A 14,235-nucleotide genomic window follows, 5' to 3' on the forward strand; every position below is an offset into this window, starting at 1 on the left:
TGACCGAATCTAAAGTGAGAACTATAAAAAAAAAAAAAAAAAAAAACCTAAAGTGATTCGAGTGACTCAAACACTGTAATTAACTATAAACTAATAGTTTGTAAATGACTTAAGTGCTTTATTACTGTATTATTATAAAGTGTTATGGTAAAATCTACTTGGTTATGGTTCAGTGCAAATAATTTTTTGGTTTTCATTTACATTTTCTAATCCATTAAAGGTGAGACAGGAGTGATGATCAGTGGGTTTAAGTTTTTACCTTCATCATTAGTGTATGGGCTGAAAAATGGATAGAGTTTGTCAGTGAAAGTCTGACCAGTGAAAGAGTAGATATGAGAGCTGGACTCCACGTCATAAAAAGAGACCAGACCCTCCTCATAATCCACAAACACACCAACCTTCTCAGGTTTCACTCTCAGAGATAAAGAGACAGGTGAACGTTCATAAGCTTTATATTGATTTTCATTCCTCAGAATCACAGTCCAGTATCCATCCTCAGGATTCAGCCAGATCATTCCCTTCCTCTTAATGGATTCTCTGGCGACTCCTAAAATCCACTTTGTCTTTCCCTTCACCTGCACCTCATAGTAAAATCTCCCTGAACTGAATCCCTGTTTTGCCAGAACACACATGTTCTTTTCAAATCTCTTTGGGTTTTCTGGGACATCCTGCTTAACGTCTCCACAACTGACTTGTTTTCCATCATCAGACAGGATGAGATATGGATCAGCTGTATCAGGATCCAGAGTCACATCCACTGAGAGAGATCAGACATTATCAATCAACTTCAGAACAAACATTTTCAGATGTACAGTATATAATACATATTATAAACAAAGTATTGTGAGTGTATTGAAGAAAATTGCATCAGTCACACTGTACCTGCAAACTTCTGCACAAACTTCAACCCTGTGGACACAGATGACAATATAATGATGAATTATTCATAGCAGTAATTTCAGGTTAACAGCAGTGGCGGCTGGTTATAATTATAAGCAGTACCAAAAATCATGTTTCCTACTTGAACATAAATTTTGCTCTCCTTTCTTTCTGGCCAGCAAATTTCTCAATGACTCTCTGATTAAAGTCAGTCATCTCAGTAACAAGTCTCTTTTCCATGGACAGCAATGCCAGTGCATTCAGCCTCTCCTGGGTCATGGTGTTTATGAGAAAAGTTTTTATTCTTTTAAGGTTGAAAAGCACCTCTCAGCTTCAGCTGTGATCATGGGCAGGGCCGTTTGAAGGAATTTGGGGGCCCCAAGCAAAATGGACATGGAGTGCTTCATAATTGTGCTTGCATTTATTAATTATTATCTTAATGAATAATACGACAAGGAAGAAGCATGTAAACTGCGTTGTTTGTTTATTCAGAAATAACTGAATGGATCGGAAAAGTAACAAAAGAGGACATTGAGGGCTGAGACTGACTACTATCATCATCATTTCTGTCATGGCAAGCCTGCTTCATGTGTCTGTTCATCGTTGAAGTCCCCGTTTTTTTTGTTTGTTTTTTGTTGCTGTCATAGGCGAGCAGCATGCCGCATTTAATGCACGAGACAAAGCCAACTCATATGTTGTCACCCACGACTAAATAAGTTTAAATTTGTTTCCATACCTCCAATTTTCCTCCAAACTTGCTCAAAGTTAATTCTCCTGTTTTTTCACTTTGCTTCTTCAAGCTCCATGTTGCACTAAAGCTACTGAATAGTACATCACGCACAGCAGGTGTGATGCGTCACGCGTGCAAGACTGCGAGTGACTGCGAGTCGTATTTTTGTATTTTGCCGGCAGCAGAGATCACGTGGTTGGCTGGCTGCTGTCAGCGACTACTGAGAGGGGCCCCCTTGAGGGGGAACCCGATAACAGTGTCATTGCACTTTACTGCATTGACAAGGGGAGCTCACACAGTTTGTCGTTGCATTTTATTCTTAACCAGTCGTTGTCTTGGGGCCCCTGGCCAGCTCTGGGCCCCAAGCAATTGCTTGGTTTGCTTGCCTTGTTGTGACGGGCCTGATCATGGGTGTGGTAATGAGAACTTTTAGGAGAGTCACAGTTTCAGAAAAGACTTCTTCGAGATTATTCTCCATAAACAGCTGGAATATGTATATTTTTCAGATAGATGTTTGAGGTCTCTTACCCCCGTTGTTGTCCACAAAACTTCAGTGACAAAACAAAACAGGGCACTGCTAACATCACATCCAGCCAGCCACCTCCATTTCTCATAACACGCGCGGGTGAAGCTCCGGGTGTAGCGTTAGCTTCGTCCTCAGTCACTGGGCTTTTTTATTTTTTTTTATTTTTTTTAGCGAAAGCCTTGTGAAAGTTTTTTTTGTAAATAAATTTCAGAATTTGGATTAGCTGCTGCCATTATTTCTACCAAAGTGGTCAGCCTAGCAAGGTTTTGATGGAGTCAGAGTGACGGTGTCGCCCGCACACTCGCAGTAGTGGCCAAGAGCGTAAAGTTGAATGACAGGTGACGAGAACCAGTCAGATTGGATAAAATAACATGTTTCCAATTCTGATTCGCCAGGGACGCTACGACCTGCGTCCGGAGGATAATCTTGAAGAAACCAATTAGAGACCAGCTTCAGGTCACATGCTACCCGAAAATTTAAGGACTCAGATAGATATCCATTTGTCCGGCGTCCCTTGCTCTTGAAACCGCATGAAACATTGAAAAACATAGAAAATAATTAACCGATTAAAGCCAGTTTTTATTAAATGCTGATGCTCTTCTTACTACCAGCCGGCACATCGCTGGTATTTTTATTTTTGTATTTTTATATAATTTTTGTACATGTATATTTCTCGAATTTTGATGGGGGCGGCGCCCCAGCGCCCTCTATTGACAAACCGCCACTGGTTAACCGTGAGTTTCTCTACTGGCAGCATCATGGAAATGTTGATCGTCCATCAGTTTGTAAAACAAAATGCAGAATGTTACTGCAGTAAATATACGTACGATGGAGGTCTATGAGATAATCATAAAAGAGGGTTTAAAAGCAGAAATGTCAAGTTGTATTTTTATTAAAGCTGTAATAATAATTCAGTGTAAAAAGAAGTGTTATTTTTGCTGTCTATATTGTCCTTGTGAAGTGAGGAAACCTTTTAGACAGTTTATTTTATAGTCAGACTTCTGGTTGTGTGTCAGTGACGGGATCTGTTTGCTCATTTGAGATCCTAAGTTTTTGAACAGTTCTTTTGATCTGATGTGGATTACACTTACTGGAAACGGTATTTTACCCAGGGTTATTCTGCCATGAATTTCACACCACTATGATATTATTTTGCCTTACAACATTCACGTCTGGGAATAACTGATGGAAGACCAACAAGACGCCCTCACCTGTTGTCACTTATTCACTACGCCCTACTGGCGGCTCTTCATCTGTAAACCTTGAGGATTTTTATGCAATCCAGCGGCATGACAGATGGTGTGAGACACCGACTCTGGAAACACTGGATCAGGTTTCCTTAGCCCATCATTACCCTCTCAAATGTGCGTCTGGTAATGAACTTATGCTAAGAGCTGATCATGATTGTGAATTCAGGCCTTGTCCGCACTAATACGTTTTTGTTTAAAAACACATCTTTTTCTCTCTGTTTTGGCAACAGCGCCCAAGACCCGCCCACAACATTACTTGCGTTTCGCGTTTGATACTTGCATTTCAGATCGTTAAAATAGGGCCCAACGTCTTTGATAATTCACACTGTGTGATTGTCACACACGTGAACGAGCACTGATTTGTCTGTGACTTCGCCCATTTGTCGGCAATCTCACAAAACCTGTCGACGAGCGATTATCGGGCCTAAAATCATTCAATGTGAACTCGGTATTAGAGAGTGCTTTTCCACCTTAAAGGAGCAGTACCTACTTGTTACAATGTGACGCATATTGAACTTTTATGCTGCAGGAGAGAATAGCGAAGAGCTACAATGATGCACTCGCTCTGCAGGTCAACCTGTTTTAATTCTTGGAGACTTTCATTTCTGTGACTTATCTGAATATCTACCTATTCTTAAGCAATATGTGGACTGTGCCACTCGTTTAAACTGGACTATTGATCGATGGTATTATGTTGTATATCAAATTTTGATAGATCGATTCAGAAGATATTGTCTGAAACTAAAACTGAAAATTTCCCCAAATAACAAGCTCTCAATAACAAGGCCAGTCATTTGACCTCCACTGTGACGTCTTTACGCTCGATGGTGTTTTAAGCCCCCAATGGCTCCTTAGAGGCAGCTAACCCTACCCTCAACCTTAAACCTACCCATGCCCTCGCTGCCTGGAAGGCGCCGTTTGGGGCTTAAAACACCAAAGACCCGTCTTTACTAGATCCACTCCAGTTCACATATAAGATAGACAGAGAGACAGATGATGCTGTGCTGACCCTGCTTAATACAGTTACTAAACATCTTACGCATCCTAAAGGATATGCCAGGGTTTTATTCATAGATTTTAGCTCAGCTTTCAGTTCAATGAAGACACACATTCTCCTGAAAATGCTGATTGATCTCAATATTAATACAGGGTTATTGGTCCACAACGCTGCGTTCTCTCCCCTGTTCTTCTTTCTCTTTTAACAAATTACTTTTTGATCAATGAGAAACACATTAGATTGTTTAAATATGCTGATGACACGGCCTTAGAGAACACAAACCCCTCAGCTGATACTGCCTATCTGACTCACATTAAGGCCCTTGAAACATGATGTTGCTCTCGCCAGTTAGAAATTCACTGGAATTTCAGCTTCTCTGGAAATACAGAGTATGTAGATGTAGTTTTGTGTTGGTGAGCCATAGATACATTTCCACTCCAGTGGACAATAAAGATATTTAAATTAGTGCTGTCAACGTTAACGCGTTAACGCATGCGATTAATTTTTGTCTGGTTTAACGTGTTAAAATATTTAACGCAATTAACGCAGCATCCGTCTTTCCTGCCATCCGTTGGCTAGCTTTACATTTTATGATCACGCTCTTATTCATTTAAATGCTTTTAAACATTTCAAGCGCGGCAAGACAAAAGAGAATGCGCTGTCTGTGAATGTCCTTATGTGACACACACACACACACACACACACACACACACAGACAGGGCGCCAGAATCCAGTTCTCTTTCGCGCTTGAACTAACAATAACAATAACAATCCCAAAATGTCCGTTTTGTCGATTATCCTCATAAGAGCAGTCTTAAATGATTTATATAAAGTCTAAAATGAACAAAGAGTTGCGAGAGAATGAGGCGCGTGTGAGATCCATAGACAGTATATAAACGGTGAGATCCGCGTGTGTGTGTGTGTGTGTGTGTGTCTGCTCTTAAAGGGACAGCAGCCAATAAAGCTTCCTGTCAGTAAAGTTAAAGAACAAAGGGAACAGAGAAAATGACTCACTGCTGTTGACTAAATAACTTTTGTAGCTTTAATAAGGATTAACTATTTAATTTATAGTTTATGCAGTGCAGACTGCATATAACTTTGATAACTTTATTAAATTTCTGTATATTTCCTAACTGTTAAGACAGGAAGGGCACGAATAAATATGACATTTATTATGGGTTTATGTTAGCATTGTTTTAAGTTCACTTAAATTAAAAACTGTTATATTTTTGAAGCCTAATAAATGTGAAAAAGAAAAAAAATCAGTAGCTGTATTAATATCAGTAATACTGGCCTTCATTCATAAAAAGATGCCATTAAACAAGTATTTAAAATATACTGTCTTTATGTTGTTTCTACATTAATTTGATTAACTGTGAAATTGTTACATTATAAAATATATTAAAAACGTACAAAAACATTTCTTTTTTTATTGCGATTAATTGCGATTAATCACAGAAAAAATTTGTGATTAATCTAGTTAAAGTTTTTAATCGATTGACAGCACTAATTTAAATTCAAATAAAGTTTATACAAGGATAGTTACATAATGTGCTTTAGATGTCACTAAAGTTCACATAATGCTTCATTAAAGCTGCAGTCCGTATCTTTTGGGGCTTTAGCGGTTAACATTAGAACTGCCGTGGCGGTCATTTTGACCGTTTTGAATTTTATATCTGCAATAACTTTGTTGAAAAAAGAAATACAATCCTGCTGGTACCTGACTTTTCCTAAAAGTGTCTGTATTTTCATTTAAAATGTGTTTCATATAAATTACACATAAGGCAAAAAAACAAATGAACATATTTACCTATTTCGGCCATAGACGGTCATATTGACCGCACTGAATTTTGCGGTATTATTATAGGCTATACTAATATACACAACAATAAAATGTGGTAAAAAAATACACTAAACATATTCAACAACAAATCATTTAAATATAATGATATTCAGAACAGAACAAGAATGAAAAAAACAAGCCAAAATGAAATACTTTATAAGCGAAAGTGAAAGTAAGCGGCGTTGGGCTCACGTAACTCTCTAATTAGAATAAAAATGTTTCAACATTTGCGATGTATTTGGATGGTAAACTATTCTTTATTATAGGCTTTGTACTTCACTCACGTTCCAATATCGACGGAAAAAATCATCCTCTTCACATGCGCAAAATGGTACGAATTGTAGGCTATACTGACAAACAGAGCAGTGGAATTTTTATATGTTAGGTTGACTATTTTATTATTCTATTTTATTATGGCTATAATGAACAGGCTGCAATGTCAAGATTGCAATGCTGGAATATGGTGTGTGTGTGTGTGTGTGACAGCGGGCGCGGGCACGATCGAACAAAAACATGAAAACATAGGCTACTCCGTAATTTTGTTCAGGACATCTACGGATATTATTTATTTATAAATGTATAATTAAACTTGTTTAAATGTACAGTTTGGTGTTGTTTTGTTTTTAAAAGACATCCTAATACAATAAATGCATTAATCTCTCAATTAGGTATTTATCATTAAAGATATATAGTTTGGAATCTAGCGGTCAAAATGACCGCTTACGGCCATTCTAGTAGTTATGGAATTCTGGCACTTCTAGTGTTAATAAACAGACCTGCATGCGCCTAGCGGAAGAACATTGTAGCCGGAGCTACTTCTCTCTGTTTATGTCTATGACGAGTTACGCAGGTACTGGGCTCCTCTGCAGCAGTACGATCCGAACCAGTCTAAAATAGTCCCAATATAAACACTTATTATAGGTGTACCGTAGTGATTCAGTTTGGAAATTGGTTTCATGATGTACTTGCTCATTATATAAATTTGATAAATTTTGAACACAAAAAGTGTTACGGTCTGCAGCTTTATGACATGAGTTGAAGATATAACTTTAAGTGATTTTATAATAATGTGGTGATCACCAGCACATCACAGATGCTTACAATTAATTTAACACTTTTAAAAAAAGTTAGATAAAAACCCTGTAATTGATATTCACATACCAGTTTGATTGAGGTCACTGTTTCTCCTCTTCAGCTCAGTGATTTCCTGCTCCAGCTCAGTGTTTCTCCTCTTCAGCTCAGTGTTTTCCTGCTCCAGCTCAGTGTTTCTCCTCTTCTGCTCAGTGTTTTCCTGCTCCAGGTCAGTGTTTCTCCTCTTCTGCTCAGTGTTTTCCTGCTCCAGCTCAGTGTTTCTCCTCTTCTGCTCAGTGTTTTCCTGCTCCAGGTCAGTGTTTCTCCTCTTCTGCTCAGTGTTTTCCTGCTCCAGCTCAGTGTTTCTCCTCTTCTGCTCAGTGTTTTCCTGCTCCAGGTCAGTGTTTCTCCTCTTCTGCTCAGTGTTTTCCTGCTCCAGCTCAGTGATTTCCTGCTCCAGCTCAGTGTTTCTCCTCTTCAGCTCAGTGTTTCTCCTCTTCAGCTCAGTGTTTCTCCTCTTCAGCTCAGTGTTTCTCCTCTTCAGCTCAGTGATTTCCTGATGCAGCTCTTTAATGAGATCTTCAGCCTGTTTCTCTGCTGCTTTCTGCTGTTCCTCCATCATCAGCAGCTCAGACTGATATCTCTAAAAGGAGCGGATCACATCAGTTAAGAGCTCAGTATAAACCAAGCTTGACATTGCTATTCTCTTGTCTCGTCATGGTGAGCGTGTGGTTCCCTTTCAGTCGGTCACTCTTGACGTCACGTTAGTGACCGACGAATAGGAATCTCGCTAGAGAGGCCAATCTACTTTGAGTGTAACTAAAACGAGTCAATGCACATCTCAGTGTGATAATTGCTATCAGCTGCGCTGCATCGCGGCACGAGCATATAATGAGCAGCAGGTGCATCGCATCTCAAGGTTACTCTCATACACACTCTCACATACTCACGATATATTGTTTAGGCAAGATGATCAATGTTGCTACCAACAGGACACCCAGACCAATAATCATCCAGTTTGAAATGTGGACGGTCCGAGACGAAGTAAGGAAACAATCATTGGAGGCGCGAGTCTGCAAAAAGAGGAAGATTCAGTTCAAGCAACACTTCTCGAAGAAAGATCGCAAAGCTTGTGATAAGTTGTGCAAGAAGCCAAATGATTTAAAAAAAAAAATTCCACTCACTTTTCTCTGCTCTGAGCGCGTGATCTCTTGAATCTTCTTCATTCTGTCCTGGATCATCTACATACAGAGAAAAACACAGACACATTTATCACTGAATTTAGCGTTAAATCTTCTGACAAAAAAACAATCTTATTTGAATAATAAATGTGAATTGTTTTTATCTCCTGGCTTTTAGTCCATGTCTGTCAGCTTTGAAGGTAACATATTGCATTCTCAAAAATTTACAAAATTAACTTTTAGCTGGTTTAGGATGCATTTCACAGTGTGTTTAATGTGCTTTGTCTGTGTCTGTTTACCTTCTCTCGACTCACCTCCTCTATAGGAACAGTGTTGTGAGTCCTGTGTTCTCCTTCAGTGCAGAACAGACAAACACACGTCTGGTCATCTCTGCAGAACAGCTCCAAAGGTTTCTCGTGTTTCTGGCATATATAATCCTCCAGATGTTCCACAGCGTTGATCAGTGTGTGTTTCTTTAGACGTGGGACTCTGCGATGAGGCTCCAGATGAGTCTCACAGTAAGAGCTTGGAGACGTCAGGCAGGTCTTCACTGCTTTCTGCTTTCTTTCATCACAGAAGTCACAGAACACCTCAGATTCTTGTTTAAGCTTCTTAAAGTGTTGCACAAGCTTTCCGAGTGTTGTATTAATCTTGAGATCAGGTCTTCTGCTGAATTTTTCTTCACAGAGTGGACAGAAGCAGATCGGTGAGTTCGTCCAGCACTCGCTCAGGCAGGTTCTGCAGAAGTTGTGTCCACATGGAGTGGTGACTGGATCAGTGAACACTTCCAGACAGATGGAGCACTGGAGCTCCTCATTTAGTGCTGGACCACTGGAGGATGCCATGACTGAAAAGATGAGTAATGACGACAATACATCATCTGCATTGCTGAAGAGAGCAACTTTCATAATACAAGTAATGCTCACTGAGTAAATTAGTTTGTGTTCTAAAATGTATGTTGCATGGTTAAAAATGATTATTACTAAAATCTGTACTATGAACCACTGTCAAGCAGTCAAAGCAGCCATACGTGCCATAAACTGGTGTATATGAGACAGCAGTTTCTGACAGGAAGTTCCTCCACCTCTAACTCTAACCTCACTGAGCCTATAAGCTCCGCCTCTAACTGCCAGTCTGAGACCATGTGCTGTAGTTAGATCTATTAGGCTGCAGAAGAAGAATCTAAATACAGAAACTAAATGTGTCACTAGGAGCCATAGTACAGCAAATGTATCTGGTTTTTACAACACCATATTATACAATCATGAAAAGATATGGGTATATAAATAAAAGACAACACAGAAAGGGGTGAAAGTGTATTTTTCAAACAAATAACCCACTAAATAAACATCTGTAAATACCACGTGTCAGTTTTGTTCAACCCTCTACTGCACACATTTTGATGGTACATGATAAAAATGTGTTCCACATCATTTCTTGGTTCATTTAGGAACATTTTATTGATAAAATATTTTTTCGTTGCCTAATGATTAATTGACATATTACAAAAAATGGTCAGAGAGCAATACAATATCACAAATCTTTTTAAAAAATGTCAAGAAATCTACTAACTATATTTAAAGCTTATATCGTGCACTAATACGTGATAATATGTGATAACGTCCCAACACATTGTTAGCAAAGACATCCTTGAAAAGTACCCCTTAACACACAACGTTGCCCTGAGGCAATGAAAGGAAAACCTAAATGAACTGAAAATGCAAAATAAATAAAAAACTTCATAAAACCTTCTCTACACCTTCATTCACACACACGTTCTAATCACACACCCATTCTAATTGGTTGCAATCTTTTATAGAAACATATAGTACTGAACATAGGGCTTAAGAAAACTTTCAGCGCTGTGCTGTAGAGGGTTAATAGACATGTGACTTTTACTAGAGAAGTCATCATTCTGATTTTTCATTTGTTCATTCTGCCGCCAATTCAAGTACTTCCTGTTTCTAAAGTCTCTAAAGTGTGACATGACCACAAATAATCAAACTTTGATTTACAGCCACAAAAAAAAAAAAAATACATACAGTACTTTTACCAACAATCTGATGAATCTACTGAACTAGCTCTTACATTTCCATCACTTACCTGTGAGTGAATATCAGATCTGGTCGTTGATTTCAGAGTTTCTGAAATGAAATGCTGTTTGATGAAGCTTCCTGTTCATATGTTTAGCTTCACTTTCACTTAAGTCTTTACACACTTGCAGTGATGCTATAGCTCCGCCCATAATCATGAATATGGAACAGTTCTGCTCAGATTGTAATAGTGTAAGAAAGTTTTAGAATATCAAGTTTATATTCTCACATTTATGTATCACAGTTTATACAATTGCAGCTTGATAGAAACGACACGCTAAACATGTTTCACAGTGACATCTTCTGTGTTCCCTTTCAGTCGGTCACTCTCGACGTCACGTCGGGTTAGACCGACGAAATTTTTATCTGCCTTTTATTTATTTATTTTCATATTTGCCTTTCGCTTCAGAGCCGAGCAGTTCATATGTTCTGCTCTGCGAATTCACAGACGAGTTTACCAAGACGAGTCTGTTGTTCTTTTTGTAGGAGCCTCTCGAGTTGGTGTTGGTGTGACAGTGCTCACAGTGGAGATCGGGACTTCAGAGAGCTGCATAAACAGCAGTTTTCACAGCTCTTCGAGGTTGTTGCGTCTTCAAAGAGTTGCTGTTTTACAAGCCTGAGAGAGAGGTTGTGCCTTCAAAGAGTGTGTGAGTACACAGCAGGCTAATAAGGTGTGGGAGTCAAGCACCATTTGAAAGCGGGGATTTCCTCAAACGAGGTGGAGTCCCCTCGCCTATGCCCTGATCCTCTTCTGCTGCTCCAGAAGGGCTTCTTCGGCGAATAGCCAGGGTGACCAGAGGATCACAGTTAGGGTCTCCCTGCCCGGTAACCAATCCCTGTGGACCCCTCACTCCTCTATCACATCGCAAACATGCTGAGACTGCGATCGTGGGTGGTTCGTTCATGTTGTCTCATGAGAGCATTACCATGTTGGCACATTGTTCGTCTTGCCTTTCTCAGTAGGGCTTGAGCGTTCAGCGTGCCGTGTGCCGCCAAGTTTGACGGCCACGTTCTCTGTCTCGTATGCCTGGCAGCTTCCGGATGGGATTGCTGGTCCTTCTCATGATGGACGTAGCATTTCATTCGGGGCTCCAGCTGAGGATCAGATGTCGATCACTGCATCGGAGAGAGGGCTGTTACACTCTGGAAATGAAGATGATGCTGAGCTTCCCACTGTAATGGTGTGCGTGCTCATGCTGAATCAGATTTAGACTTGACAGCCGTGCTTTCCCTGGTTGCGACGCGTAAATCGTCTTGCCCTGCCCCCGGGCCTTTCCGGATGTGTGTGAAGAACTATGGAAGCATATTGGCGATGCCAAATATGCCTAAATCTGCAGAAAAGTTTTTCTTCTCTCACTACCCTCAGTGGTGGGGCTGCAGTGCTACTGTAGACCGCCTCTTCCCTACATGTGACGGCCCCCCTGCAAGTCTGTGAAGGCCAAAACACTCATAATGCACGAGGATAGTTCTGAGTCAGGTTGAGATGTGCATGGTGACTGACTGTGATTAAAGTCACAGTAGCCAGACGGTGTCCACCCTGTCCTCAGCCAGACGGTGTCCACCCTGGTGGTCCAGAAGCACCCCTGGCTAAACCTTGCAGTGGTGTGAGAAATTGCCAAAGTTTGCTTTCTTGATGTTCCCATCTCACGAGACGGCCTTTTCGGCGACACTGTTGAGGACTGTGCCCAGCCGTTCTCCGCAGTTCAGAAGCAGGCTGAGGTAACCAAGAACTTGCCCTGATGTGTGCTATCAGAGTCACTCATGGGCAGCTCCTCAGTCTGTTCATCTCCAAGGGTGTCAGTTCCCTGTGGAAATAAAAGAAATTAACAAACAAAACAAAAAAAACTCAGCCACAGCCAGCTCTAACTATGACATCGAGCCTTCGCAGGAAGATGGCACAACCCTTCTCAGCCACCCCTGAGACGAGCGATCCGGAGTTGAACTGCTCTTTTCCCGGAGGGCGGAGAATCTTTTGTTGAATCAAAATTCTGATCCATCTCTGGCGTCTCAGTCAGCGGTACCCACATTCTCAAGCCTTCTTTCACACACTCTCTGCACAACCGTGGAGTCAGGTAAGTGTTGCACTGGACACTCAGACCCCACTTCCAGACGCTATGCCTCCCGAGTCGGGTCCCTACCCTCCACCTCGCTGTAGGTACTGTATCTACAATGTGATTATGACTAGTCATATTCTTAAATTGACTTCCATTGGAAAATATTTCCAGGTATCTTCAAATGAGTTTTGACTAGTAGAAATTGTAATTAAAGATATCTATAATTGATTTTGTACTAGGCATAATTCTAGAGATATCTTGAATTACAATTTTACTAGTGTGACCCCCAAGGGGCCTTTTTACATCAATCACAAGTGGATCACCAACAATCCAAATTTTAGATGTTTACAAGCAGGCTATCCCAATGAAGGGAAATGAAAGGAGAGAGAGGGACTGGAGTATTATAAAAAATATAAACAGTTTATTTTATTCTTCTCAAGTTGGACATAAAACATGAACATGAAAAACAGACTCTAGGCCTCTGGGCAACAAATTCAGGAACGGGGACAACAAAGTGCAAAATCAAGGTGTTTGAATAAATAGCACTCAAATTCAGCAAACCTCAAACACAGAATAAATAGGGCACATCACAAATCACATGCACAAAAAAACAAAAATAATTTACACTCAGCAAACAAGTGGGCACACAATACAATTGTTACCCCCCCAGGATATTGCACCAACCCAATGGCCTAAAATACAAACATTAGATACACAAACATAAAACATACAACAACACACACACGGGAGAGACTGATGGACAACCCAGTGGGCCTCCCTCCCACACACACACACGCTCGCACACAACTAGATACTAAAAACAAAGCACAGGAAAAACAGTGGCCAAGATGGCATGTGACGGTCCTCCTGCAAAGAAAACAGTTACAATACCATACAAGTAATTATACAGGTCAAAATCAAAGCTATGCTTAGTTTATAACCTGTGCATCAATAGGCTAAAAGTTCATTAAAACAAAAGATCTTCAATTAAATACAAGCAGTCGGAACAGGGCAAGGTGCTAAAGCAGCCTACTTTACCAACCTGTATGAATGCTGAATGCAGACCGCAGCGTCGAGCCAAGAGCTTGTTTAGTTGTAATATTGTAGCGATCGCTTTATTCCGTCTGGTTTTTACTCGTACATTCCCAGGCCAAACTATAATACAGACATGGCGAGTCAACATGACTACATACATATAAACAAGCGTTCCGTGATGAAAATGTACACACGGGAGGGAGAAAGAAAGCCAGTGAACTTACATTCTCAGCACAACAAACAGCACTCAGCAAACTTTGTAGTGGTCACACTCTAAACCCATAACTAATATAAACAGAACACAAATCAATGAGAGTTCATTACGGCCAGTGCCTAAAGAAAAAAACTGAACGCTGCTCACGAGTAAAAGCAGAAAACTTACATTTTCGTTGAAACGCGCAGACACAATTCATAGCCAGTGAGGGCTCGTGAAGACAGGAAGCTGTATGTAACCACGGCACTGAATAACCGCACACACCAGATCGCGCTACAAAATGCAATAGTCGGAATCAAAATCAGATCCATGCCAACCATGTTTACACAAGGAGGCCAAAATACATTTAAGCATGAACTCAC

The 14,235-nt window shown here is 40.4% G+C and overlaps 2 protein-coding genes across 2 annotated transcripts in view; both read right to left on the reverse strand.

Annotated features, from left to right (window-relative positions):
• Positions 1–206: 206 nt before the first annotated feature.
• On the reverse strand, positions 207–9,322 carry LOC308703254 (nuclear factor 7, brain-like; the record flags this gene model as incomplete). Its single annotated transcript, XM_081386575.1, has 7 exons — positions 207–757; positions 883–909; positions 2,138–2,157; positions 7,860–7,939; positions 8,283–8,369; positions 8,481–8,537; positions 8,777–9,322. 7 exons carry the CDS (start codon positions 9,320–9,322, stop codon positions 207–209), a joined length of 1,368 nt encoding a protein of 455 aa, XP_081242701.1.
• A 2,951-nt stretch (positions 9,323–12,273) lies between these two features.
• Positions 12,274–14,235, reverse strand: part of LOC308703255 (uncharacterized protein) — a gene marked incomplete at its 3' end in the record, with an annotated part of 60,719 nt that continues 58,757 nt past the window's right edge. Inside the window, exon 16 of the mRNA XM_081386576.1 lies at positions 12,274–12,375. Within this exon, the coding sequence (XP_081242702.1) occupies positions 12,274–12,375 (102 nt within the window). The remainder of the gene's footprint in view (positions 12,376–14,235) is intronic.

The sequence above is a fragment of the Scardinius erythrophthalmus genome, assembly GCF_964197995.2.
Source record: "Scardinius erythrophthalmus genome assembly, chromosome: 15".
Taxonomy (NCBI): domain Eukaryota; kingdom Metazoa; phylum Chordata; class Actinopteri; order Cypriniformes; family Leuciscidae; genus Scardinius; species Scardinius erythrophthalmus.